Source organism: Ammospiza nelsoni, chromosome 1, assembly GCF_027579445.1.
Source record: "Ammospiza nelsoni isolate bAmmNel1 chromosome 1, bAmmNel1.pri, whole genome shotgun sequence".
Lineage (NCBI taxonomy): Eukaryota > Metazoa > Chordata > Aves > Passeriformes > Passerellidae > Ammospiza > Ammospiza nelsoni.
In genome coordinates this window covers 131,018,645-131,044,591 of record NC_080633.1, presented here as the reverse complement: position 1 = coordinate 131,044,591, position 25,947 = coordinate 131,018,645, and the positions used below count along the sequence as shown (strand labels likewise).

General features: G+C 35.3%; 1 protein-coding gene across 1 annotated transcript in view; it reads left to right on the top strand.

Moving 5' to 3' along the window:
* Positions 1-25,947, top strand: part of VPS13B (vacuolar protein sorting 13 homolog B) — a 429,559-nt gene that overhangs the window by 79,872 nt on the left and 323,740 nt on the right. Inside the window, exon 17 of the mRNA XM_059490125.1 lies at positions 13,275-13,459. Within this exon, the coding sequence (XP_059346108.1) occupies positions 13,275-13,459 (185 nt within the window). The remainder of the gene's footprint in view (positions 1-13,274; positions 13,460-25,947) is intronic.

The following is a 25,947-nucleotide window of genomic DNA, read 5'->3' as shown; positions in this document are numbered from 1 at the left end:
GGTGTTTGTGTAGTAGTGCCTCACATGTGAACAGTCGCAACAGCACAAGAAGGAATGTGCTGGACTGCTTCAGTGTTGTCCACGTCTCTGCTCTTGCCTAGAAAATGCATCAAAGAACATAATACTAAATCACACTTTTAAAAAATTCGTTGGTAGCTGGTTTTGGTAGGACATTACCTACCACTGACACTTTCAGACGTTTGATTTACTGTGCATCTTAGTGTTTGAGGAGTAAGTGTGGCAGTACAGTATAGCATATTGTGAACACTAATGTAGGGTGATATAAAGCTTAAACAGAAGTACTTCTCGTTGATTTACATATCTTGCTTTATAAAAATTCAAGGGAGTCACACATGTATAAGGATGAAGATGCTTGAAGAACTTATGTAGAACATTTTTAGTCTGCAGTGATATGAACATTTTAAGTTTCAACAAGAACATTTTGGGGCACTTTTCAACTACACTATTCTGGAAGGAGCTGTTGTTGGTTACCAAGAAAAGCACTTGGAACAGGAAGGGTTTTGCATTCTGAGGGGTTTTGCATTCTGAGTACATGACTTGCAGCTTGATTAGTGTAACAACAAATTAGGTTCAGTTGCAACCCTCAAGTTTAATTTTTTTTTTTTTAAATCAAGTCCAGATCAAATGTTACTGTTTCTCAGCAGATGTGGCAGGCAGCATTCAGCAAATCTGTTGAAAGTGCAGTTATAATCAATGTAAATTGGAAGCAGTTGTATTGTTCAGTATTGTCCGTGAGGAGGAAATTCAGCAGAGTTGACACTAAAGGGTAGTCACTGGGAGTGTTTCCAGTGTAGTTATTTAGACTAATTATTTGTCACCTCTCTTCAGTGAAAGTAAATTAAGCTTATTAACTAATATCTGTCCAGGGAAAGTGATTGCACATGGTGAATAATTAATCCTGGGTTTTGTAAGTGTTGCCATCAGGATTTGCTGGCTTATGTACTAGAAACAAGCAAATGGTATTTCAAAATTTGAACGATTCTCACGGTTGAAGCTGCATTTTGATTAGAGACTGATGAAAGGTACTAAAAACACAGTCTTAAAGCTGAAATGCTGTTGTATAGCATAGATCCTAAGGAAAAACTGAATCCCTGATATATATTTCTTTTGTACTGGATATATTTAGAAATTCTGTTTCTCTTAGTGGCAACACTTGTCCGTATAAAAGGACCTGTTAGGAATTCTCTCCTATGATGCTTTACCCATGTAGAATCTGGCTAGAAAGATGCAATAGTGGTAATTCTTCACACAAAGTTTGTCCTTTGTTTCTCCAGAATTTTGTCTGTAGTTTGGTGTCTTTTTTTCTGCCTGTGAGTGCATCTGTGAATTATGAAGAGAAATAGTCTCTGCACTGGCATCTCTGCTGCTAAACTACTAGAAACCCATCTGTAGCTCTGAAGCTTAGTGTTTTCTTGTCTCTCAGTTCATATACACATACCTACTTGTAATTTTCCTTTCCACTCCCAAAAGGCAGGAAAAAAATTAAATTAGATCTAAGAAGGACATATATTGAGGCTTCAGACTGAGGACTGCTTCTGACGTGCTTGGTCCCTTCAGCATTGTTTGAGAAAGTGCCAGCCTGAGGCTGGTGCAGATCAAGTGAACAGGTCAGCAGTGCACAGCACAGGTCATTACTGGAGCCAGCACTCAGCCTCCATAGCTGGCCAACAGGCAAGCTTGAAACTTGGACCCTGAAAATGAGCGTGGTGGCATTCTGCCAGCCAGCCCAAATCAAAGCTGGTTATTACACAGCATTCTGAAGAAATGTACTGTAGTCTTGGGGTTGCTCTCTTACCTTTCACCATTTTCTTTGCATCTTCTTTTTGAGGTAATGCCATGGGAGTTGATAGGATTCAAAGTACTGTTTTAAGAATTTGTAGTCATTAAATAAAGGAAGTTGAAAAAAAAAAAAAGCTTTTCATTCATTAGTACTTTGGATAATTCTACAGGGAGCTATGCTGGATTATTCACCTTGTGTACCAAATAATCCACCTTCACCAAAGCTCTGTGTTTACTTCTTGAATAAACTATATGCCTATATAGAATTACTGATTTTGTTTATCTTTTTATGTTTGCCATCATTAAGCTCGTGTAACATAGTCACGTTGCTGGCCAGGCTGTAGCATATCTCTTTTTGCCTCTACAGATCTTCACTCTCAAGGGGTAGGCATCACTTCCACCTGAAGTGAGGTACCAGAAACCAGAGTTAAATTATACACCTTCTCTTACAAGCAGATTAATGTGACACCCAGTTGAAGCTGGTACCTATGATAAATGGTCACTGCACACAGTTTATTAAAAAACAAACTGTTTTTATCTTGACTCAAATAACCCAAATATAAAGGCTCAGGTGGATGTTCAGCTGTCCATAATACCTTAGCATCTTTACTGTATCTGTGTTCATCTGTAGGTGGAAGAAACATATTGTCCTGTGTCCAGTATAATTTCTTTGCTGTATTCTCCTTGTGCTTGTTCCCTCTGTGACCCTAGAGGTGCTTTTTCTTTTTCATAGGAATAATCCTTCTATTAGAGCAGAATCTCTTTGGTTCTGAGCTGAGTGCTTGTTTCCTTCCACACGAACAATATGCATTCTCAGCATTTTTCCTCAATCACTTCTATCCTAGTTGTTTGTAGGTTTGTATTTTTGGTACTGTTTCTTTAGCAATGCCTTTTAAAGGAAGTTAAAGTAACCTGTCAGGTGTATATACTGAGGAATAGCATTGCATGAGTACTGAGGTACAGTGTTGAATTAATGTAAACATTTGGATCTCCATTTGGGCCTGTATATTTGGTAAGAATTGTCTGTTTTTATTATGTTTTAATCTTCTAAAGGACACCAGCTCCCAGTTTATGAACAAGATTTTTTAGTATGGTGTGTTTTCGATGGGAATGTTAGAGGGCCATTTGAATAAACAAAAAAAAAGCAAGCAAGTAAAGGCAGGTTCAGGTGGAATATGAAGCTCTTAAGTAGAAAAATATGAGAATAAAACCTGTTTATTAGATTTGGAAATCATTATACCTGTTGAAGATACTTCTGACATCAATGTAAGAAATGTAATGGATTGTTAGCTCCGACACCAGTACAAAAATCGTGGATTCATTTTTCAATTGATCAGATTTTTCTCATTATAGTGTGTGTGGTTCTTTAAACAAAAGCCAAAATGATTCTTTTCTTTGCTGTTGTTTAACTAGTTTTTTCTTTGAGTTTAGTGGTTGATTGCAAAATGAGCAATTGAATAGAAGGAAATATTTGGTAAACATGATTAGAATATTTATTGGATAATAAAGAAATACCCATGGAGAATGAGAGAATTAAGAACCTGACTTCCATATTTTAAACGAGCAATTGGAAATGAGACTTTTATAATGTCAGTGGCTTAGTCTGTTGCTCTGAAAGTACTTGTATATCTTTGCATACATGATTTTGCATACATGTTGGATTTGGCTGTGCTTATATATAATACAAGAGCATACCTTTTTGATGTGTTTTACTGACAATATGGTAATTATGTCTGTGTGTGATAATTTTGATGATCTTGAAGACTCACAAGGGCTTGTGGAGTTTTTAGTTAATTAAATAGATGTTACGAGACACAGTGAACAGATCAACACTGAACACAGGAAAAATAGATCCCTAGAATCTGCTTCAAAGCTTGTATTATTTTTGAGGAATGAATGGTGTAAAGTAATGGCAGAGTCAATGCTTAAAGATGGTAAATTTAGATTTTGCAGTAATTGTAGTCTTTGAAGTACAAAGTATTACACATTTACTGAGATTTAATGTTTTGCTTTAAATAGCTTTTGATAGCCTTTAAAATTCTTTTGAGGTTGATACTTAATGAGGCCACAAAATAATAATTTTCAAGTCTTTGTACTCTTTCTGCAGTTATGCAATGTGTTCATGTGAACCATTAGCACACCTTGTCCATTCATGTCCTTGCTGTTGAAGACACTCTTGATCCATCCTTTGCTATATTAAAGGCTTTTCTGGTAATCAGAAAAACAAAACTTCCCTGTTTTCCCTGTGCTTGCCTGTTTCCAGAAACTTCTTTTTAATATTGTAACTTTTCTCTTAAAGGATAGTGGAATTGGCTTTTGAGGTACTGTAAGGGACAGAGTTAAGTCCTTTTATTTAGCAGCGAGGTTGGATTTAAAGGATCACTCTTCCAACCCCAACCATTGTGATTTACCTTTTTGGATTTGACAGAATTCAGCTACAGAAGTACAGCTGCTTTTTTTTTTTTAGCTTTGTGTATTTTGTTTGTGATATGTCCGTTTAGGGCAACAATTTTGTTCAAATACTAGTTTTGTTTTGCTAATGCAGACATGCACCTTCTTACTGCTCTAACAAGATATAAAAAAATTGTCATAATTTCAAGTAACCTTTTTTCTCTCAGTGCAAATGTGTCCTTTTTTCCCCACCAAAATATTTTATCTATTTATGAAAGAAAATAAACAACATACACAAGTTTTTAGTAGAAGAAAGTCACAGAAGCCCCCTAATCATAGCCCACTTACCTTTTTGAACAATTTTTTTTTTTACTGAGATCTTTTTACTGTTGCTGTTTACTTGAAGTTGGGGTTGTGTTCAGCTCTTAAATCTTTGGCAAGGAATTTGAAACTGTGTTAGTTCCCAAAAAGACCTTTGAACTGGGTTTGTCAGTGCAGTTTTCCTCACTGAGCACCGGCATGTTTGAGCCCTTCTGGCTCCCTGTTTTACCTGCTAATGGCAACCAAATGGTTCTGTGTGGCAGATTTAGAGGATTGATTTAATGGCTGTTTCTGCTGCTTCTGGGATTGTGTGAAGGGGGAAAGAGGAGAGGGAAAGGGAGAGGATGGGGTTACTTCCCTGGACAGTAAAGCAGGCTGCACTGTGGGAAGCCTGTTCCCCAGAGCCTCAACCACCCCGGTGGCTCCTGAGATTGGATACTCTGTAGTATCCAAAGCAATGGTACTGGGTTTATATAAGCTGTAAAACTGAGTAATGCTTGCTTTGTTTTAGTAAACACAGGTCTTTGTGGTTTGGAGGTTTATGGCCACTGGCAACTTTTACCTGATCACCTCTGGTGGTTTTGCTCATCTGCAGCTGTTTAGTTACAGTACTGGCAAGGGTCTGCTGATTCCTTTTTCTCCCCCACCCACAACTAACATTTACCTACAAGATAAGTGGTGATGATGGATGGCATTGAGTTTGGCATTGCTGATTTTTCTCATAGGATCTTTTTCTCAGGGAAAGATACAAGACACAATTATAATATAGATGTAAAAATTCTCTGCTTTTTACATGATTGATTCCCTTTGCACTGCCTTCATTAAGCCAGTGCTTCCTTATTGAATGTCCCTGCTTCTTTCTAGATTTGCTTCTGGCTTCTTTTTGTTTGTAATATGTTTTGATTTTTGGCTCCTCTGATGAATGCTGATTTTTCTCATGGTCTTTATATTTGGATTTTATGGAACATAATGCAGCTGTCAAATCCCTTCCCTTGTTCCCACTAACACCCACCATCAACAACAGAAGGATTCCTAGATCCAAGTAAAAAAGTTAGACCTTCTTGCAGAAGTAAAGAAAGACTGGATGTTGAAAGTGTAAGTAACTAAAAAAGGTCCTGAATTCACACTGAGGGCATTCCATAATGAAAGTTTATTTTTTTTCCCCTTTTTTTTTCAGATCTCCACCCTATAACTTGTAGAATTCTGAAGATGCAGTTCTTTAAAGATATAACTTTATGCTTAATATATATGGTTTACACACATCAAAACATAAAACACATAAAGAAGACTGAGGTCTGCTTGTTATCTCCTCAGAGCAGGGAACTTGTAATTTTATTCTTTAATGTATTAAAAAATATATATCATGTCACTTTGATTATTTCTGGAGACAATTACTAACTAGTGCCTAGAAAAAGAGTTTTTTGCAAAGAAAGAAATAACAATTAGTGACTGATGTCGACTTGTGGTTTCATGGCAGTTCAAATCCCTAGCATCTGTCCCATTGATGAGTCAGTAAGCTGAATTTGATCTGAACATCCTAAATGTTCCTCTAATGCAGCTACAGGTTTAAGATGTTCAACAGCCACTTTAGTTTATCTTGTGTTTAAAAATAAGACTGAAAACTCCCAATCCCTTGTTGATATCAACAGATTTTTAGTTCAGATCTGTTGCATTTTGAGGCACATAGCCAATGACCAAGCTAGAAGTAATCATAGACTGCTTTCTGAAACATGTAATCCACAGGTAGAAAGACTCATCAGAAGCTTTGTAAGGCTCAGATCATGTTGTGGGAAATTAGAACTTTCCTACCTTCACATTCAGGTGTCTGTTTTTTCTTGCACACTTTCTTCTCATGCTGTCGCATAGCACAGGTCACTGTTTCTCACTTCTTGCTGCATTACAAACCAGTATTATTATTTGCATATAGCAATCATAATTTTTAATCTAATGATCATAACTTTAATTACCAGATGATACAAAATGAATAGTTATTTTAAAAGCAACTCAAGTTTAGAGCTTCTGACATGTCCAGAGTTGTGCATTCTTTGCTTAAAAGGGATTTTTTTCAAGATTTTTTTCCTTTTAGAAATTTTTTTATTTCATAGTTTTTGTTCTTGTAATATGCATTCATTTTTGCTGTGCTGTATAAAGCTAAATTTTATTGTTCCATTAAAACACACACTGTATTGAGAATTGAGAATGGATAGCCTCTGTTCATTTTCTAAGCCATATTTAAGTTTGTACTCTTGACTGTATTGTTTTGTTTTCACAATTGTTTCAAGGAAATCTGTGGGAGTTTTTTGAAGTTTGCATGTGAGTGAACACTTTAAAAAATGTTTTCATCACTGACAACTTATATTTCAGAATTTATGTTAAAAAATTTATACAGAAGTCCATTTTGAAATTATAGCATATTTCTCTTCTAATCCCATATCTAAAATTTTCAGAAATATCAAGTTAATGTTTGGATTTACTGAAAAAAAGAAATTGGTGAACATTGAAGTTCATTGTTCTCTCCCTTGTAATAAATTGTGTGATTAACCGTGTTTCCTACAGCAGCCTAGGCAGCTGCAGCTCCTGAAAATTCCTCTGTGTCAGAGATGATGTCAGATACCAGGCAGCCTTTAGTGAAGACTGTAGAAGAGCAGAAGTTGAAGACATCAGTCTTGGAGGTGTTTTTGGAATGAAGTGTTCTAAAGCAAGTTTAATTGTTTGGGGTTTTTTTGATAGTAATTAACTTGGTCCTCTAGCAAGTTGCTCTCTGAAGACTGAAAATTGTGTTAGTAAATGTGGACATGAGATATGGTTGGGTTTTTTTGTGAGTAGTGACTTCATTTTGGCATTTCGACCAGTAATACTTCCATTTCCCTTCCTACATGTACCTTTAGAGGTTTGATATATGTCATTAAGGAGCTAGACATTGTTTCATTTACAATAATAATCATAGTTACTTAAATGTTAAGAAAAAGGATCAAAATTTTTGTTTTTGAAAACTAGATATCAAACATCAGATTAAGTATAAATACAGATTGTTGTAGGTATGTAGATGAAGCATTTGCTCATGTGTTATAAAAGCAGCATGCACTTTCTGGTTGCCTAAGAGGAAAGGTGTGCAAATGCTGACTGAAATTATTTGGGCATTTAAATTACATTCAGGTTCTTCTAAGGCACAATTGCTAGGTTCTAGTAGCAGGTTACCAGTTTTGTTATTTTGGAAAAAATGAACTAATCGTGTTTTACTGTACAGGATATGAGTAATAACAAAAATCAAATTTTTTCAAACATTTTGCAGGTTCCAGCTTTGCAGTTGGGGACTCTGTATAAACCTCTGGATCCAGCTGTTCACCACTATATTCTTTCAATCACTCTGAGGTGTTGATTTTACAAGAATGAGTTGCTGTTTCTAAAGTCTACAAACTGAAAGTATTTCATAACGGGCCTGTGAACTTACATGGATTGGTTACATTCATGCCTATGCATGCTGTATAATAAGGACCAATTCATGTTTTTGTTCAAAAATAGCAAAGAAAACTATTTTCTTTAATGGTACGCCAGATTTATTAAAATATTTCAGCAAGTCTGTATTACAGTTTGTCAGCAAACTAGCTACAACCAAAGAATATTTAAAAATCATTTAATTAGAACAGATTCATTTTCACTCCATGCCACTACACAGCAAGACTTGCTTGTTCATATTTCTTTAAATTTATTCTGGAACTTGTCCAAGTTCAGCTTTAATGAGTAGCCTATCCTGCTAGTTAGGATTTATTTTCCCCTAGAGAAGAGTGTTTGAATTGGTAGTTTTTTAACCTGTTCAGTTAAATGAACATATGCTCAGAACTGCATCTTAACTCTTGAGTGTAAAGACTCGAGAAATAATTATTCCTATTGTTATTGCAGTTCCAAAATGCAGTTTAAGTAGTGTTTTTAGACCCAAACTATGTGCTACAACTTTTTTAATAAGGTGAAGAGTTTTGATATGAAGTTGCTTAATGCAAATTTAATGATACAGTATAGAACCATAGATCTGATTTGGTTTACTGAAAAAAAATATTTGTACTTGTATTTTCACTTATTACTTGAATATATCTCTTGGGTCATAAAACTTGGTTAAATATAGCTCAATACCTTATTAATGATGTATTTTCCATATTAACAGGTGCAGGTTGGTGGCAAACTTACATTTTAAGATCTTTAAAATGCATTATTTGTGTTTCAGAACTATTATAATAAATCCTGAATTATAATTGTACTTTCATCACTAGCCGGGTCTAGTAAAAATTTCCTTCAAGGAACATTTGCTGCACACATGGTAAAATGCTTCCCGCGCCTTGATATTTTTTTTCTATAAAAAAGGATTTGTTTTCAACTTCCCATTCCTCCAAATGTATCTGAAAAGGACCAGAAGACTTTATTCCTATGGGATTGTTAAAGTACAGTAAGTGTAGAATTTGCATATTGTTAAAAAAAAAATTCATATGCTGTTACTACTCCTAAGGGACAATTTTATATAAAACTTTTAAGTTTTGGATGTAGCATAGGTTAGTACAGTAGCTGTAGTATGTATTAGCTGAATAGTCAGACTTTTAAAGCAAAATCTTTTGCATTGCTGTATTATATGCTGTGATTTTCCCAGCTCTTCAGATTCCCTCTGAAATACATGAATTTGTTAATAAAAATGTGTTTAGATGGACTTATTGTCAAGTCATGTTCGTTCTGAAGTTTGCTGAAAAATGTTTTCTATCTTCTTGGTTCCTTCCCAATTTTACATTAGGAAATGCATCTTTTGAAATATTTAAACACTTTGTTCTGAAATACTTAGTTGTAATCTTGAAAATAGTATTCAGAAATAAGGAGGAAAATAGAGAAAACGTTGTGTAAAAGGATTACAAAAGGAAAAAATACCAGAAAAGAGAAATGTAACAGTGCACTTCCATACTGAGATAAATAATAAAGGATTACACCACATGACTTAAGAAAAATAGGAATACCAGGAAACAATCTGATGTCACTATGCATTACATTTCTTTCTGGGTAATGCAAGCTAAAGCTTTCCTGAAATGCATAGCTGGTTTTCCAACTTCAGTTGTGTAAAAGAAATTGGTTATGCTGTCTATATAATATGAAATTTCAAAATAAATTAATTATTGTGTATACCATTTTGTTTCACAGGAATGGATTTTCTTTTTCATTTTTTTGCCTTTTATACTCCTTTACTCATGCACACCTATTTTGCTTGAATTGATAAATTACTGAGCTTGGATTTGAACTCTAGGAAATTTTTGGAAAACAAGTTCAAATTCTAACTTGGGATGAACATCAGAAAAGATTTCAGAATTGTAGTCTCTACCTGTGCTTTTCATGGTACCCACAGCTTTTCTTTGGGTGGCTACAGTCATATGTGTGTACATTTGCACAGAGCATTTCTTGTGTATCTGAGGAGCTGGAATGGGACACGTGTTTTATGTAATTGTATCCACAAGGCAGTGATCATGTGTCCTGTTGTGCATTTGTGTGGTAGTAATGATCAGAATATGTTCCAGGTTCTTTATTCCTTTTGGGTGTCTGAGTCCAAGTGTTTTTCTTTACTGGTGGTTTTTTTGTCTTGTTTTGGTTTTTTAAACCAGGCAGCATCTTTCTTTATGTGCTTGACTTAATACTAGTATTATTTTCAGGTTTTGTTTCATCTCTCCTTAAAGTAGTTCTAATTTTCAGACTAGGTAGTTTTCTGATGTTTAGAAAAATGCCTTTTTTAAATGGATTTTTTTACACCAGCTAAATTCAAATATGTTTGGATACGTTATTTTCTACGCTGTGTACTTGTTATAAGAACAGCATTTTCAGGAAAGGTTTGCGGTGTGTTTAAACTTCAAACGGAAAGAGAAAGAGCTTCAGGAGTTTTGTACAGAGATTTCTTACCCTTTTGGTGACCTGCTGTGCTGCAGTTGATAGAAGTGAGCCTGGAATGGGGTCTGGTCATGTACTCCAGAAAGATGTGTACTTGGCTGTCAGCAGATGAGGCGGTGGGAGATGCAGAGTTCCCCCTGATAGGTCATACATAACTTCTTTGTTCTAGCTTGCTGTTTGGTGTTTGTGACTCCTATTAAAACAAACAAAATCCAAAAAAAAAGACCAACCAAACAAGGTTTAATACAAGATGTGTTCTTCAAAGGCCTCTAATGAGTTTTGATTTTTCTAGCACCAAAGGCTGTACCTATAGGTAAATTCAGACTTCAAAGGTGGATGGGTTTATTCAAACAGGAGACTGCTCTTTTTGAAGGGGGGGTTGTGGAGTGTGGTGTGTGTTCATATGAAAGAAATTTCTACTACCAAACACAAGGCTGAGTTCTTCCATATAAACATGAAATGTTTTTCCTTCATTCGTGGTTTTTTCTGCAGATGGCATTTGAAGCTGGCAGCATAATTGTGTCATTAGCTTCAAATGAGTTGCAAATCAGAGGCAGTCTTGTTTCTGGTTGCCTCCCCATTCTCAGCATTTTTGAGACAGGTAATCCTGGTTCCAAGCTTTATGAGGTTGGAAAACCTCATTCTAAACAATACTGATTACTATTGCAGAAGGTTATAACATCTGTTTTTGTTTGTTCTTTGTCCTTCATCTGTATTTACATCAATTTCTGAAAAATCTTTTATGAGTATCTTCTTTCATAAGAATCAATTTTTATTTTAATAATAAAATAGTGAGGAGCAATGGCTATTGTGGATGGGCTTTATGTGACACTTTGATCTGTGGTGCAGACATCCACAGCTGAGAAGTGTTATACTGTCCCTTTATAAGCAGTGGGCAGAAACAGTGACCTGCAGAGACATTAAATTTGTAATCCTCAGGTCTTGAATGAATGGATATCTGTCTGCTGTGTCTACAAGTGCTGATGTATTTCAATTTACCTTAAAAGGTTCTAGACTACAGTGTTAGTTGTGGATATTTGTTTTTACTGTAGGTATCTAACACTGAGCTTAATTCCTCTTGGTCCAGAGAAGATGATTTTCACTTACCAGCTGTTTGCTGGTATTGACAAGGAATTAAAGGAAGGAGCTCTGTTTAGGACTTGAGGCGAATGCTTTTATGGCCAAGTCTAAATTGAAATAGATGACATTATATTTAGCTGTACCCCATGTAAACACAGTGGTTGAGAGATGTCTTCAGATGTTCAGAATGCTTATTTCCAAACCATGCTTCATAAGTCACATCTGCAACTTATGGGCCAAAAGTATTAGCAGCAGAATATTTTAATTCTCTTCTTCATCTGGAGCATAGTGATCCTGGTCTGAGAAGTGATACAGTATTTTTCTCTTCACAGTTGTCTTGGTGAAGGCCCACTCTCACAATCAAATGCAGAATATTCAAGAATTCTACTCCTTATTACCAGAACTTTGTGTCATTTCATGCTGCTGAAGGTTTTAGAATTTGAGCATCATAAATTGCCTGCTTCTTAATTCATGGAGCCTCCTGCTCTCTACTTTTGGGCCTAGATAGAAGATGTGGTGTGTTATGGCTGCTTCTTAGAGTTCCTTGGAAGGTTTTGATTTTGCTGATCTGGAGAGTCATTGAATGTCTGCATGTCTTGCCATTTTCAGTCCCTGGGCATTTTAGTAAAGCGTGCTTTTCTTCAGGGCCAATGGATTTTGTGTGCAGTTTCAGCAGCTTTGCCTCATTTGAGGCTCTGATTCTCAGCGAAACATTTACCTACTATTTATTTTTAAGGGGCTTTAAACATGTCCCTAAAATTTCTAATGGAGGAGATGCTCCAGAATGAGAATGAGCTAGTATGTGGATCAGTATTTAAATTTCATGGAATCATAGAATGGTTAAGATTTGGTGCAGCGTTAAAGATCATCTAGTTCCAACCCTCCTGCCATGTAGGACATTAGAGAAAATAATGCTAAATAGCAGAAAAAGTACATTTCAGTGGTGGAGTGGGAGGTGATTAGGGCAGGAATGATAATGTTAAAAACATGATACAGGAAAAGGCTTCAAACTGAGAGAGCTAAAGAACATTGATAGTTTTTGTTGAATGTAGCAAATCAGTCTTGTTGCTTGATTTCAGGTAATAGTGTGTAAATTAGGAAGAAAAAATAAATTACTGACTTAGCTATAGTTTTTGTAAAGCATTCTTGTTGATGGTGGATTATATTGCCCCAGAGGAATTTATTTTCCAAACAAATGTCCTTTACTTTGCCCTGTTGAATGCCTGTCTCCTCCTGTTGCTCCTCCCCAATTAAAAGATAAGGCATTGAAAAAAAATTGTAGAATCACTTAATGAGCTCTGTTAGCAAAATACAGAATGTGGGCTTGTTTGTATTTTGATGTATGAATATTGTCTATATGTTTTTGGTGTCTCTAGCCATATGTCATTTAGTGATGCACTGTAAGCTTTGTAAATAAAAAAATCTGGAACATTCAACATTTGAGCAGGTTGTTTTAGTATCTGCATAATTTTGAGTAGCTCTTATTTTGGTGGGAGCACATGGAATTGCTTTTATTTAATATTTTCAAGTCAAGGGATAATTAGATAAAAGTATATTATTTTTTTCTGTCTGGAGGGAGATATGAAGTTAAATCATGTAACAATTCCTATTTAGGTTTCATTTCAAGTAAGTAGAATCAGGTCTAATCTAAGAAATCCAATAAGCACACAGTTCCAACCTTACAAACTAACTACTTTATTCTGTGACTAAGTTTTAAAATGGTTATTTTTATGTGCCAGAGTAATGATTTTCTGTTTTTCTTTTATTTTAAACAGGACCAAGCGAGCTCATGTCCCACTAACAGAATGCATTTTTGAGCTCCCTAATTTGACAGTCCAAGCAACTAGAGCTCAAGCCCTTCTGCTTCAAACTATTTATCAGAGCTGGTGTCATCCTGTTGGAAATGTCAGTTCAGTGGTGGCAAATGAAGCTTTACTGAATGAGGTTTTCCAAACTTCAGGTAAATATGTGTTGGTTTTGGTTCTTTATTGTGGTACAGAGCACTGCTAGTGAGTGTCCATACAGCTATATCCTTTAAATCCAGCTTTTTACTTATAGTAGCTAACAGACAGAATTTTTTGTGTGTGTGGGTATTTATAGCTTATATTTAAAATCCAGGATGTAAGCTAAGCCACCCAGCTTCACTCCTTGGCACCAATTTCTGGATGCTTTTCATTTTCCCATACAGGATAATTTTTCCATGCTTCCCTCATCTGAAACATTCACTTTTACAACCGTATATGATACAATGTTGTTACTTTAGGATCATTCAGAGGTGAAACTGGGTTATTAAGGGCTTTATTAATCAAGGGCATACATTGAATTCTTTAGAAGGGCTGCAGATGTTTCTCATTATTTCATAAATAAATATTACTTAACTGTTGTGAAATTGCTGAAGATATGCAAGTGCTGGTGATGATTACATGCATAATGAAAATCGTTATCTGTCATCCTTTTGTAAAACACCCATGGATTTTTGGGAATAAATAAAGGATTTTGACCAGTGTACAGAGGAAGCCAGACTTTTCAAGTAATCCATAAAATGATTTTTTAAAAATTTCTATGCAGGCTAGAATAATTTAGAGCTGTTATTGTTTATTTGTTGTAAATAAACCCATAACAAGAGTAACAGATATTTTGGAGTATCCAGCATTGCCACTCTTTGAGAATGTATTCCGAGAATGATTTAGGTGCAGAAAATCATTATTTGAAGCAGAGTGGTGGATTAGACCACTGGAAGTCTTTCAGCTCTGCATTTCTTTCCGTTTTTCTTTTTCACTCCTTCTGTTTATTGAAGTTAAATCTGTGTTGATCTAATGTTACAAAAGAACTGTTGTATTTTTTTGCAACCCTTGGAATAAGTGTTTAAAGTGATTAGGTTTTTCTTCTTTCATGAAAGTCACTTTTGTCTTCATTTCTTCAATCTGTGTGGGTCACCTAAGAATGGGATTGTGTCATTTTATTTTCAAGTCCTGATACTCGTAAAGGTAGCAGGTTTATAGTCCACCACAGAGCAATCTGAAAATACAGTTGTTTGATCACTTCAGGTGCTCTTAGGGTTTGCACAGTTTCAAACTAACCTGTTCTATTATTTGACAAGTTTCAGTCCATCAGTGCAATGAACTGTGAAACAACTCTGCTAACAGTATCTCTGCAGAATAGAAATCTGGAGCACACATTTTAAGTACTTCTAATAAAGTAAATGAACAATATAATGCAGTTATTTTGATCTTCTCTTGTTCATGGCTTAACGCTTCACCTGGTAAATTTTACACTTCTGTAGTTGTGTTTGGCATTAACTAGACTGAAGGCAGCTTTGTGTTCAAGGCTATGAAATGATTGCTGTCAATCCTTTTGTCTGAATTTTTGGCTTGGTTGATTCTGTAATCCTCCTGTGTTCATTTGAATACTGTTGTATTCAATTTAATATCATGCCTTCCTGAAAGTCATCCTTGTAATTAGGGTCAGCTTCCACATACTTTAACAGTAACATGTATGTGTATAAGCCTCTAAAAATACTTGATTGTATTTTCACAGGGAAGTTGAAATTTCAAGTTTTCTTTTGTCATTTTTCTTTCTTCTTTTTTTTTTTTAAATAAAGTAACTATGAGCAAAATGCAGTCAGTAAGGAACTTGTCAGTAAACAAGGCACATCTGTTAAACACTTTTACTTACATTCCGCTTAGTTTCTCCAACATAAAACAAAAGCTGCTGAATGTTTTACTTGGGAGTCCTTGTGTTGAGTTCCTGCCTGCTGCTGCATGCCCCAGTGCTCTTTTAGGCTGGTACAGAGTGGCCTTACAGGGCTCATGTCTTGGGGCTGGCAGTAGCCTGGCAAGGTCTTTGGGCTGCCCCTCCTGCCATTGTGTGTTTGAGAATCTTTGTGGGTGAACAGATGAGCTTTTCTTGTGTAACCTAAACTCTCAAGAAAAAGATTGCCTTTTTCCCATGGTATTGTGTTTTCCATATGAGCACAGCTTGGTTTTGGCTATGCACAGAAGTAATACTTTAAGAAAATAGTTTCCGTCTCCATGGTGTTGTGGATTAATATTTCTTTGATTAATTTTCTACAAGTAATGAAAGTATAAACACTTGTTTTTAAATTGCTCTTTACTGTCCTTCCTTTTCTTTTTTTGACTGTATTTATATTAAATTGTAGTGTTCTTGCAGGAAAAAGCAACAATATACTCAAAGATTCCCTTACCTTCACTTTATTCTATTTTTCTAGGGAATCCTTTTCTTGAAATTATTTGATTACATTCTACTGTTTCAAGGAATTATAAACTATGTGTTTCATGAATACAGCAGCCCAAATTTTCTTCTATGTTTACATTTTCAAACTTCTAAAAGCCATCTTTCTAACTAGTTAGAAATATAGCAGGACAAACAGCTATGTCTGCTGATTTTTTTCCTGTTAAACGTAAATAAAAAAGCCTTCCCAAATGTGACATTATTCTGAAAATAAAGAGAGGCTTATATATTTCGTCTTCTATTTGTAATGGTCTGCTATTATCCTGAGGTTTCCAGCAAATCTGACTGCTATAGGCACTTCACAGGATTTTATACATTCTTGATACTCAGTGTAACATCATGCTTGTTTTGTAATTTGTGAATGAAATGTGTCCTCCTATGGAAATGGTCTAGTCATTAGCTACCCACCCAGATCTGTTCTAGCAATCTGTTTCACTGATATACTGTGACTTGAAAGTTTTCTTCTCTGGGTAGCTCCTCATACATAGCTAGTCTCAAATGTGTTTGCCATTTGTTTACCAAGCCTACAACTTTGCCAACTGCTTATGTCTGCATTGCCACTTTTTGTGTGTGGTTGAAGGGTATTATTGGACAGAAACAGTTGTTGCTGAGCTCATTGTCTTTGTTGGGGCTTTGTGCCAGATGCTGTTGAGAGTGTTTGGCTTCCTTAATACATCAGTTCAGTATTACTTGAACTCAAAAGTGGTACCCCAACCCTTTATAACCTCTCAGCCAAGATCTTTTTCAGCAGTCATTGTGCTACAGCTTTTAGTTATATGTTTTTTCCAACACAGCCATCTCTTCCAGTTTTATCACTGAAACTTTTAACATGGGCTTTAAATATGGGCTAAGATATTCCATAGGAGAGAGACAGATAATATAGGGGAAAATATAAATAAAAAATGTAAAGGAAGAAAAACAGGAGAAACAGGATCACCTAATAAAAAGGGAAGAGAGCAGCAGAGGAATATAAAGCAAGAAGCAGGTACAAAGAGTTAAAGTAGAAAAGCAGTAGAAGTTAAGAAAACCAAAAAATTAATAGTAAGACAAGTACAAATGCATGAGTTGCAGGAGAGGGGGCAACCTTTGGGAGGAATCCATGACTATTGGCCCTTTCACCTGCTGTGGAGAGGCTCACAAGGTACAAAGGCCCCTTTGGGAATCTGTTTGTTAGGTAATGGCTGAAAGACCTTCTATGGATCTGGTTTAAAAAGGGAGCTCTGCACTGTGTGTTTCCACAAACATCTGAACAGAGTTTATTGCTAGTATCTGGAGTTCTGTCCTGAATTTTCACCTGGAGCAGAAATTTTATCCTGCTCCAAAACTTCTTTCAAAGGTTATTGAGGCTGAAGTAGGTCTAGGGATTCAAAATGACCTCTCTGAGCTCTGTGTTCTGCAATTTCCTTTTTGTAATAGATTACTGGAATACCAGAAAGGGACGATTGCTTGAAGATTAGCACTCTTTTGTCCCCCATCTACTTTCCTCTCCTTGTTCTTCAGAAACCTTTTCCTACTAGGAGAAAGACACTTTACTCAAATATTCCCTAGTTTGATATTAGATTGTTGTCTTCATTAGATCACCTGAGAGTTTATTTTTTAATTAACTTGCCCAAAGGCAAGCTGTCTGAAAAAAAAATTTAAAAAATCTGAAGTCTCAAAAACAATTGGTGTGTGTTTGGTATCTGACAAAATTTAAAAATGAGGTGCCTGTACTACTTAAAATTCATATTTGTCATACATATTAGGAAGGTCTCTATCTTAAAACTTCCAGTAAAAGATGCATACAGTACTGTGCTTGACTGAGCGTAGCACTTGTGGAGGACAGATAAAATAAATATGTCAGGAAAGATGTATGATTTTTGCTCTGGACATTTTTTATAAACATGTTTAATATTGTGTCTCTCTTAGCTAGAGATGATTTAATTCTGCTAAGAGCAATTTTAAATTATAAATTAATTATAAATTATATGGAATTTAATGAAACTTGTGCAAGCATTCAACTCCCTTCATTGCATTTACACCTTTGGTAACCCATGAATTTAAGTGTCTAGTTGGGAAAAGTTCTTTTTAAGATTTTTAGAAGTCAAGATAGATTAAAAAAGAGAGATAATATAAACAGTTAAACTACTGCTTGAATGAGTAGGTATTATCATTTAAGTACTCGATTGATGCATACTGCCTGAAACAGTTATGCAGGAACAAAAAGTGTAGAAAACTTAAAATAGATGGGAATACTAGTGATAAAATGCAGCATAACAAACAGAAACTAAAACAGCTGCAAACAGCTTTTTGCTCTTTTTCATGGGTCAAGAAAAAGCATTACTAACTTTTTAATGCATTACATCTAAAATAAAAAAAGCACACAAGCAGTCTTCACTCCACATGAAACTCTTTGGAAATTTATGTTTTGGTTTAACTTTATAATCCTTTTGGTATACAAGCACAACAGCATGTTACATGTCAGTTAAATAGTGTGAGTTCTTATGCTTGTGAAACATTCTGATTCTTCATTTCAGTCACTATAAATGTGGAAACAAATACGCATTTGAAATACATAATGTTTTCTACCTTATGCCATGTATAGATGTTAATATTATTGCAATTATTAATATACAGTTTAAAAAATAAAAGTGTGCAAGATACCAAAATATTAGGAAAACAGCATTAGTTAAGATCTTTCAAAGGTTGAGCATGATTAATCCTATAGAGTAATTGTACTCTATATTTTTTCCATTATTTGTTAGTAAGTACCTGAAACACTCTGTTTCTAACCATTTCAGCTTGCCAAGAAAATACATACACAGTCACACATGGCTTTAGTTTACTCTGGAAAACTGGAACTTGCTACCACTTTTACCTTGTCCTGTTCAGGTAGTTCATTATTTTGTTGACAGTTCGGTTCTATTAATCTGGTATTTTTGGGAAAATTGCTTGCAGACCTTACATTTCTCTACTGAAGGTGATCAAATAGGCATTGAATCCCTCATGTAAATGATGTCTTAAAGTTAAAATAAAATCTATTTTCCAGAAAGTAACTGTAAAACTATTTTATGCAAGATTTCATGTGGGATACCTTAATGGTTGAATAATAAATTTTACCTCATAAAAATGAAATTCAATAATACAGTAGCTTTCTCAGTGCAGTAGCATCTGGTTGAATCTCATGAGAGCCAATATTTTCCAACTCATTAGGATCATGTCGTTCTGTATGTCGTCAACATTGACTTAGCCAAGCTACCTTTACTTACATAACCGCCAAGCTATTAAATAGGTCTCTCGTGGAGTGAAGTCAAATATTCCTCTTATTTTGCTTTTGCCTTGGAAGAAGAAAAGAAAATGTACATGCTGTAACATTTAAACATCTGGTCTAAACCACATCAGGGTAACAGTGAGGAAAGTAACAGGATTCAGTATTCTTCCCAGGTGTACATATAAAAAAGGGTTGTGGAGCTGCTGCATAGTTCTTTTAACCACTTAGGAAAAAGACTAAAATAAGTGACTTGCCTCTCTAATACCCCTGTTTTTAAAACAACTTTTTTCCTCTTGCCTGCTCCCTTGCCACCAAACTCCAAAACACAAAAGCCAGCCAAAGACCAACATTTCAGAGTTTTAGAGATAATACAGGTTGTTCAGCTCTAACTTCCTTGCAACATACGGGCTTTTAATCTCTGTTCCGTATAACATGGACAATGTTGCATTCATTTGGAGGAGTATGAATTGAAATTTCTGTCTAAAATAGAAGTGTAAGAGTGTATTCTCCTAATTGCTTGGGAGTGGCAGGACACAGCTATATGAAACTTGCACAGTATAAACAGTGTGGATGATTACCCACATGTGTCCTCATCCTTCATGTAGGATGAGAATGCAGTGTATAAATAGTCTTATTTTTATATGTTGTGCATTTCTGTGAAACTCTGGTAGATTATCAAGTCTATTTTCAGATGGAAAACCAGCACGGATAAGCAACCTAAGAACCTAAGATTTCTTCTTTAGCTTAATTATTTTAAGCTTAATATAGTTGTGTATAAGATGTTATTTCCTCTTGTAGTAAACATTTTCAGTGATACTCTTAAGTCATGAACTGACTTGCACTGAAAGGAGGTAAGTGGGACATTTTATTACTCCAGTACATAATCAGTAAGATTTATCTTCCAGAGTATCTGAAGAAATCCTCTGCCAGAAGCAGTGGCTCTGTTGTGACCTGAAATGAGGCATTGAAACCAGTAATTATGATTACCTTTTTTTTTTTCCTGGTCTAATTAATATATACTAATAAGCTTTGAAATTGAAACATACAGTATTCTGATGAAAGAATGGTGATAGGCATACTTAAGGCATTCATGTGAGTTTAAATTTAATATGTAATGTTGTGCTAAAGAATCTAATGTACTTCAAAATCCACATGAGACTTTTTAAATGTCTTTTGTGTTGAAAATTAATATATACATACTGTCAACAGAACAGTGAAGGAGAAAAAAGATAAATAAATGAGTGGGCTGTGAAAGGAGTACATGCACACATGAAATCCATAGCTGTGCATAAATGTGTACAAATTTCTTAAGCTGAATTGTTTCAGAATTGCAGGAGAGCTCAGTTCAGTGTCTATGTTGAAATTAACAAACTCTTGAGTATGCTAGCAAAAAACCAGCAAATTCTTGGTGTGCTACCAAAAAACCAAGGCACCTAAGCTTAGAGCTATAAATATTGCCCTTACTCCAGAGTCAGTAGTTTATTTGCACAAATAACAATGTGACTGAGAGCACCTGTTTTGTTTGTTCAGCTGCTAGTTTGATGTTATTGCTTGTTCTTGTGCTTGGATAGCAGAGAGGTAGGCTGCCTTTTTGCCTTGTTCTAGCTGCCAGGTACTACATCAGGTGAAAAACTACAGGGAGATTGAGATGTTGGCTTCTAAAACCAATAAAGCATGTTGAGCCTAAATTACTGAAATTCAGTGTTACAGCAGGAAGACTAGGAAGAACATAAATCATGAATCTGCTGAATAATAGAAACTGGGAATTTTCTGAGAAGCATTCAGAGCACACACAAAAGAAAACTTCAGAGATAACAGAAGGGTGTTTTTTTTTCCCTGTGTGCAAAGGCCCAGAGAACCTGTCAAATATAGAGTGAACCTGGAAACCATCAGTGGTTGCTGATGTAAAAATAAACCATGAATGAGGCGGGCATAGTGTTTTCTTGACATCTGTGTTTTTTAAGAAAATGGTTCGTGCAGAGGTGTTGCAGTAGAAGTATTGATGCCAGTCACTGCCATTTCCTGAACACTGGTTTTCAGAAGAGCAGAAGAAAGCTAATTCTTTGTAGCTGGCAAAAAATAATAGGGTTGTCAGAAAATTCAAGTTTGAAGGGTCTACAGGAAGTCTCTGCCATTCAGTCTTGTGTTAGAATCAGAGTCAATTACGGGATCAGACCAAGTTCTTTAGGGCTATACCCAGTCAGACCTTGAAAATCTCCAAGGGTAAGAATCCCCTACCTTTCTGTGCAGCCTTTGCCACTGTTTGACTGTTCTCATGGTGAGATAGCTTTTCCACCATTCTAGGCAGAACCATTCATATTTCAGTGTATGACAATTGTCTTTCATCCTACTGCTCTTCACCTCTGTTTAGAACCTTCATCACAACTTTCTCACACACACAGGAAGGCTGCTAGTATGTCAGGTGTGTTGTTGCTGTTTTTGACCTTATTAAACATTAAAACAAAACTACAACTTAGAAATCTTGACTAGTCTTTGACCTTATTAAACATTAAAACAAAACTACAACTTAGAAATCTTGACTAGTCTTAACACTGTCTGATGGTGACTCTGAAATCTTTTTCCTGTTCAAATTCTCATGCCAACTAGATTTAACCTGAGTGTCAATGCATCAGTACATACAAAATAAATCATGCTACTTTCTGATTAGTAAATATACTGGTGTGTGACATGAATTAATTCCAGCTTAGAATATCACTCTCTGCTGGTTTGACATTGTGGAAATTCCCAAAGTCACTAGCTCTTCTTTTGCCCTTCCAATTAAACAGTCTTATTTTGTGGGTTACTTAGTTTGTGTCATGAGATAGTCTGAGATGAAATGAAAATGCAAACAGGTGTTACAGCACAAAGAAATTATTGTAGTTTATGGTCATTGTGGGATATTGTTTTCTGTTTATGGTATCATTGGACTTTTTTTATTATGTTTACTTCTTTTTATTTATTGAAACAACTTGAATCACTTTAAAAGAATTTGGAATGCCTCATAGCACATATTTTCCCTCTTTTTATTCAGAATGAGACATTTCAGTTTGGAAAGGAACAGACCAATTAGGGGTTTTCATCTTGATGAGGCAAGAAATATCAAGACATTTTTAAATGGAGAAGATTATTATGGAATGTGAATGAAATGAGAAAATAGTAAAGATAAAATGGAAATATTTCTGTGAGGAACTTATTGCAGTAAAAATGTGTTTATTGTAGTAGTAGTTTTTAGGAAAAAAAAACCCCAAGGCATAATCAAAAGTAGATAGATTTAACAATAAGCAACTATTAAATATGGTAGAAGCATGTTTTCTGTTTGCAAATATGTAATATTGACTGCTGACCTTGAGTAGTGAGTTTATGTAATATATATAGTGTTGATCAAATAACAGTTGTACTGAGTTTAAGTAATGGGACAGATCCCAAGTATTGGACTGCTGCTTAAAACTTATCAGTGTCTACAATACTAAGACTTAAAAAATACTAGTATCCACTAAAGTTACTTTTATGGAATAAACTCTAGTGAATGGTATGGAAAACAACTTTCCATTTGTGAGAGTATTTTGATTCTTGTGGCAAGGTAAGATGATAAATACCAATGGTATTCTTGCAATAGAGATACCAGATTATTATGTACTGCAATAGCAATTTTTAGTCTGATGTCCCATGTGATTTCATATTATATTAAGTCAGGCTTTAAAGAAACATATATACCTTGTAATTATTTTAAGCCTAGTGATTATAGATCAAAATCCCATTTTTTAATTGCATGGATATTCAAGAAAAATACCTTTTTCTCCAGGAACATATCATGTGGGAGAGCTGTTAAGCTGTTAACAATGCAGACTGTATGAGGAGTAATTATGGTATTTCTTGCAGTTAAGAATAATGTTTTTCCTACGTGTCTAGTCTACCTCATAGTCAAGAATATAATGAGTGCAAGTTATATGTAACATGGTAATGGTAAGGACAGAAAGTGTATTTTTATTGGAAAATACTGAGCTTCAATTATAGGAGCTCTTTTGCCCATTAATTTTTCACTTAGCGTTATGTCTCTAAAGGCGGGCAGTTCTTTTGGAGGAATATTCTACCAAAAGTAGAAGTACACAGTAACATAAAAAGGTAGTAATGATAAGGGAGACAAAGCCAGTGAAACATTAGGTTCTCAGTAAGCTATAGTAAGCAAGAAAACTCTTAAATTAGCACTTCACTGTATTGGATTTTGCTATATTGAAGGAATTAAGGTGCTAATATAGAAAGGGATGTGTTCTGTTGCAGTGTTATTCAATGGTGTCCTGTGAGTGTCCCTTCTGTTTGTGTGAAGCATAATAAGAAAACTAAAAATGGCGCAAGCAGATGTAGCTGCGTTGATTTTGCTTTGAATACTTGCTGTAGGCAAATATTCCTTACTGTGTAGTGTTATAAAGGTGTGTATCACACTATGTGAATCACTAATCAAAATCTTGGATTCTAAGGGGATGTCAGAGGTCTCTGTATAACCACAGCTCCTGGGTTCTGGGATCTTTATCTTATGTGAAATAAGAGCTCTTATACCTGGTTAACACTCTCCGAAACATACTTTGTAACAGGCCTGCTGGCTATTCAAGGAAAGTAACAAGAACTATTTCCAGAAACACCTTTGAGTTGGAGATCATCTAAATAAGCAAAGTGAGCTTAGTTTCTTTCTTTTATGACTATATCAAGTTCAAACCAAATGTGTTTTGCCTTTTTTTTTTTGAGTGTAGCATGCTGAATAAATCAGGTATTACACTGTCTTATGCTGATTTCTCCCAGTTTGATGCTGTGGCTTTGTTACTGCATCTTGCTCATGCTTTTTTCCTACTTTAACTGTATTTTTTGTCAAATTCTGTGATAGTCAACCCTTTATTGAACTTCATGGTTCCAGTCTTTATGCATTCTCCTGATTTGCCTCTTTTTTCTTCTTTAATACACAACAGGGGACCTGAACAGTTAGGTAAGGATAGGTAGAATTGTCTCATGCATGGTAGTTTCAAATGTTTTTCTCATTAAAGATGCTTTCTCCGAACTGAGGTTTATGGTAAGTGTTTTCCCCTTCCCCCATCAATTACTGCAGGGCAGGGGAGTGACTAGAAGATGCAGAAATTAAAAAGAAATTCGAGTCTTGGGTAGTGTTATAGAAATGTTTTACATCTTGACTTCTGGAAAGGATGTTTCTATTACTATTCCAGTAATTATTCAAGTTTTCCAATTTGAAGACATGGACTTTTTTTCTCAACCTGCTGTTGGAAGAAGAAAAGCTTAATTGCTCTAAGGGGTGTAATCTTTTTGAGAAGCTCCATTTACTTCTTCAAATGAATTGTCCCAATAGTGGAATTATATTGTAGACTGTTTCAGTTTCCTGAGCTAAGTGAATACTGGATGATTTAGAGCAAAAGGCAAGAATTCCAACATGACAGAATCCAGCCATCTTTGCAACTCTGGTGAGATTTGGAGTTCCCTTCATGTGATTGCTTGGTTTTACCAGGCTTATGTGACATACCACAGCTAGATATAGCTCTTCTGCTCTGTCAGCTGCTTTATTCTTGCATCAGTTACTATTTTTTCATTCTCCTATATGTACACTCAGGTTTGCAATATAGCTTAATACCAGGTATTTTAGTGCTTGGATTACTGGAGAAAGTTTTAAAAACAATAATGATTAAAAATACTAAAAAATTAATCACTTGCTTTACTACAAGCCAAGAAGAGTTTTCAAACTGACTGATAGCTTTCCTAACTATTTTAGAAAGTCAAGCAGTCCATAAGATTTCAATTTTCATCTATCTCCCAGAATATTTTCCTTACCTTTTTGCTATCTTTTCAGAGAAAATCTTTTAGGAAAGATCCATGTTTTGCTGTCTCAGTAGCAGGTGATTTAGTGTCAACTCAGTGGCTTGTACTTGGAAGTTATCTGATGTCTTTTGGTTTCAGTTTGGATAGCAAAAAATACATTCTCCAGATGAGGTTGTGCCTGTTGTTTGATAGATGGGTCCATTCAGCTTTCTTATTTGGTGTTTTCTGATATTTTGACTTTCGATGGACTACACGAAATTCTGTTCCTTTCCTTGAATGACTCTGTCATCTCAAAAACTCAGATCTCAATTGAGATGATGATTACTCATCTCATTGAGATGCAGAATTGCTCTTTTCAATATCTTCAGATTTGTGAGGTATAAATTAGTCATCCATCTACAGTGAGTTCAGCAAAATAAGTGAAATAAGAACTTGGTTTAATTGTTTACTTGATAAAAGGGAATATTTCAAACTTCTGCACTTTCAAAGGATGACTAGAGTTTGAATGAAATAGGGGTTTTGTCAGAGGGACTTTGGATATCACAAGAGTCTGTTTTCATTTGTGATCAGATGTGAGTCCATTTTTACACTGTAAAATGGAGAGTAGTGGCAGCCTTGCCTTCCAGAAGGATACTTCCCTTGCATCAAAAATGTGCAGAAGTCAAGCAGTTTCTTCTGGTATGGTCTGTTACAAGCAAAGGAAATGGGAAGTGGGAATGATTTATATTTTGATGTATTTATTTTCTAAACTAGTCATACTGTTGCTCATGCTTCCCAGGATTTAAATGCAGTTTTTTATAAGTGCTTGACAATGAATATTGCTGTTGTAAGTAGTTATGCCTGTGCTTGCTATGCTCTGTCAGTAAACAAATCTGACTTTGTATTGTATACAGTGTAAAACACCTGTTAGATATCTGTTATATTTAATCTTTTTGCAGATTCTTTTAGAGTCACTCTTGGTTTTTAAAGAACGTAGTTTCTGTGTGTATTCAAGAGCTTTTCAAATGCTGTGGAATTGTGTTACAAAGGTAACATACAGTTCAGAGGGGTGAACTGCACTATTCTGGGCACGGTCTTATGAAATTGTATCTAAAAATAAACTGTTTGTGACAACAAACCAGATCACTTCAGAA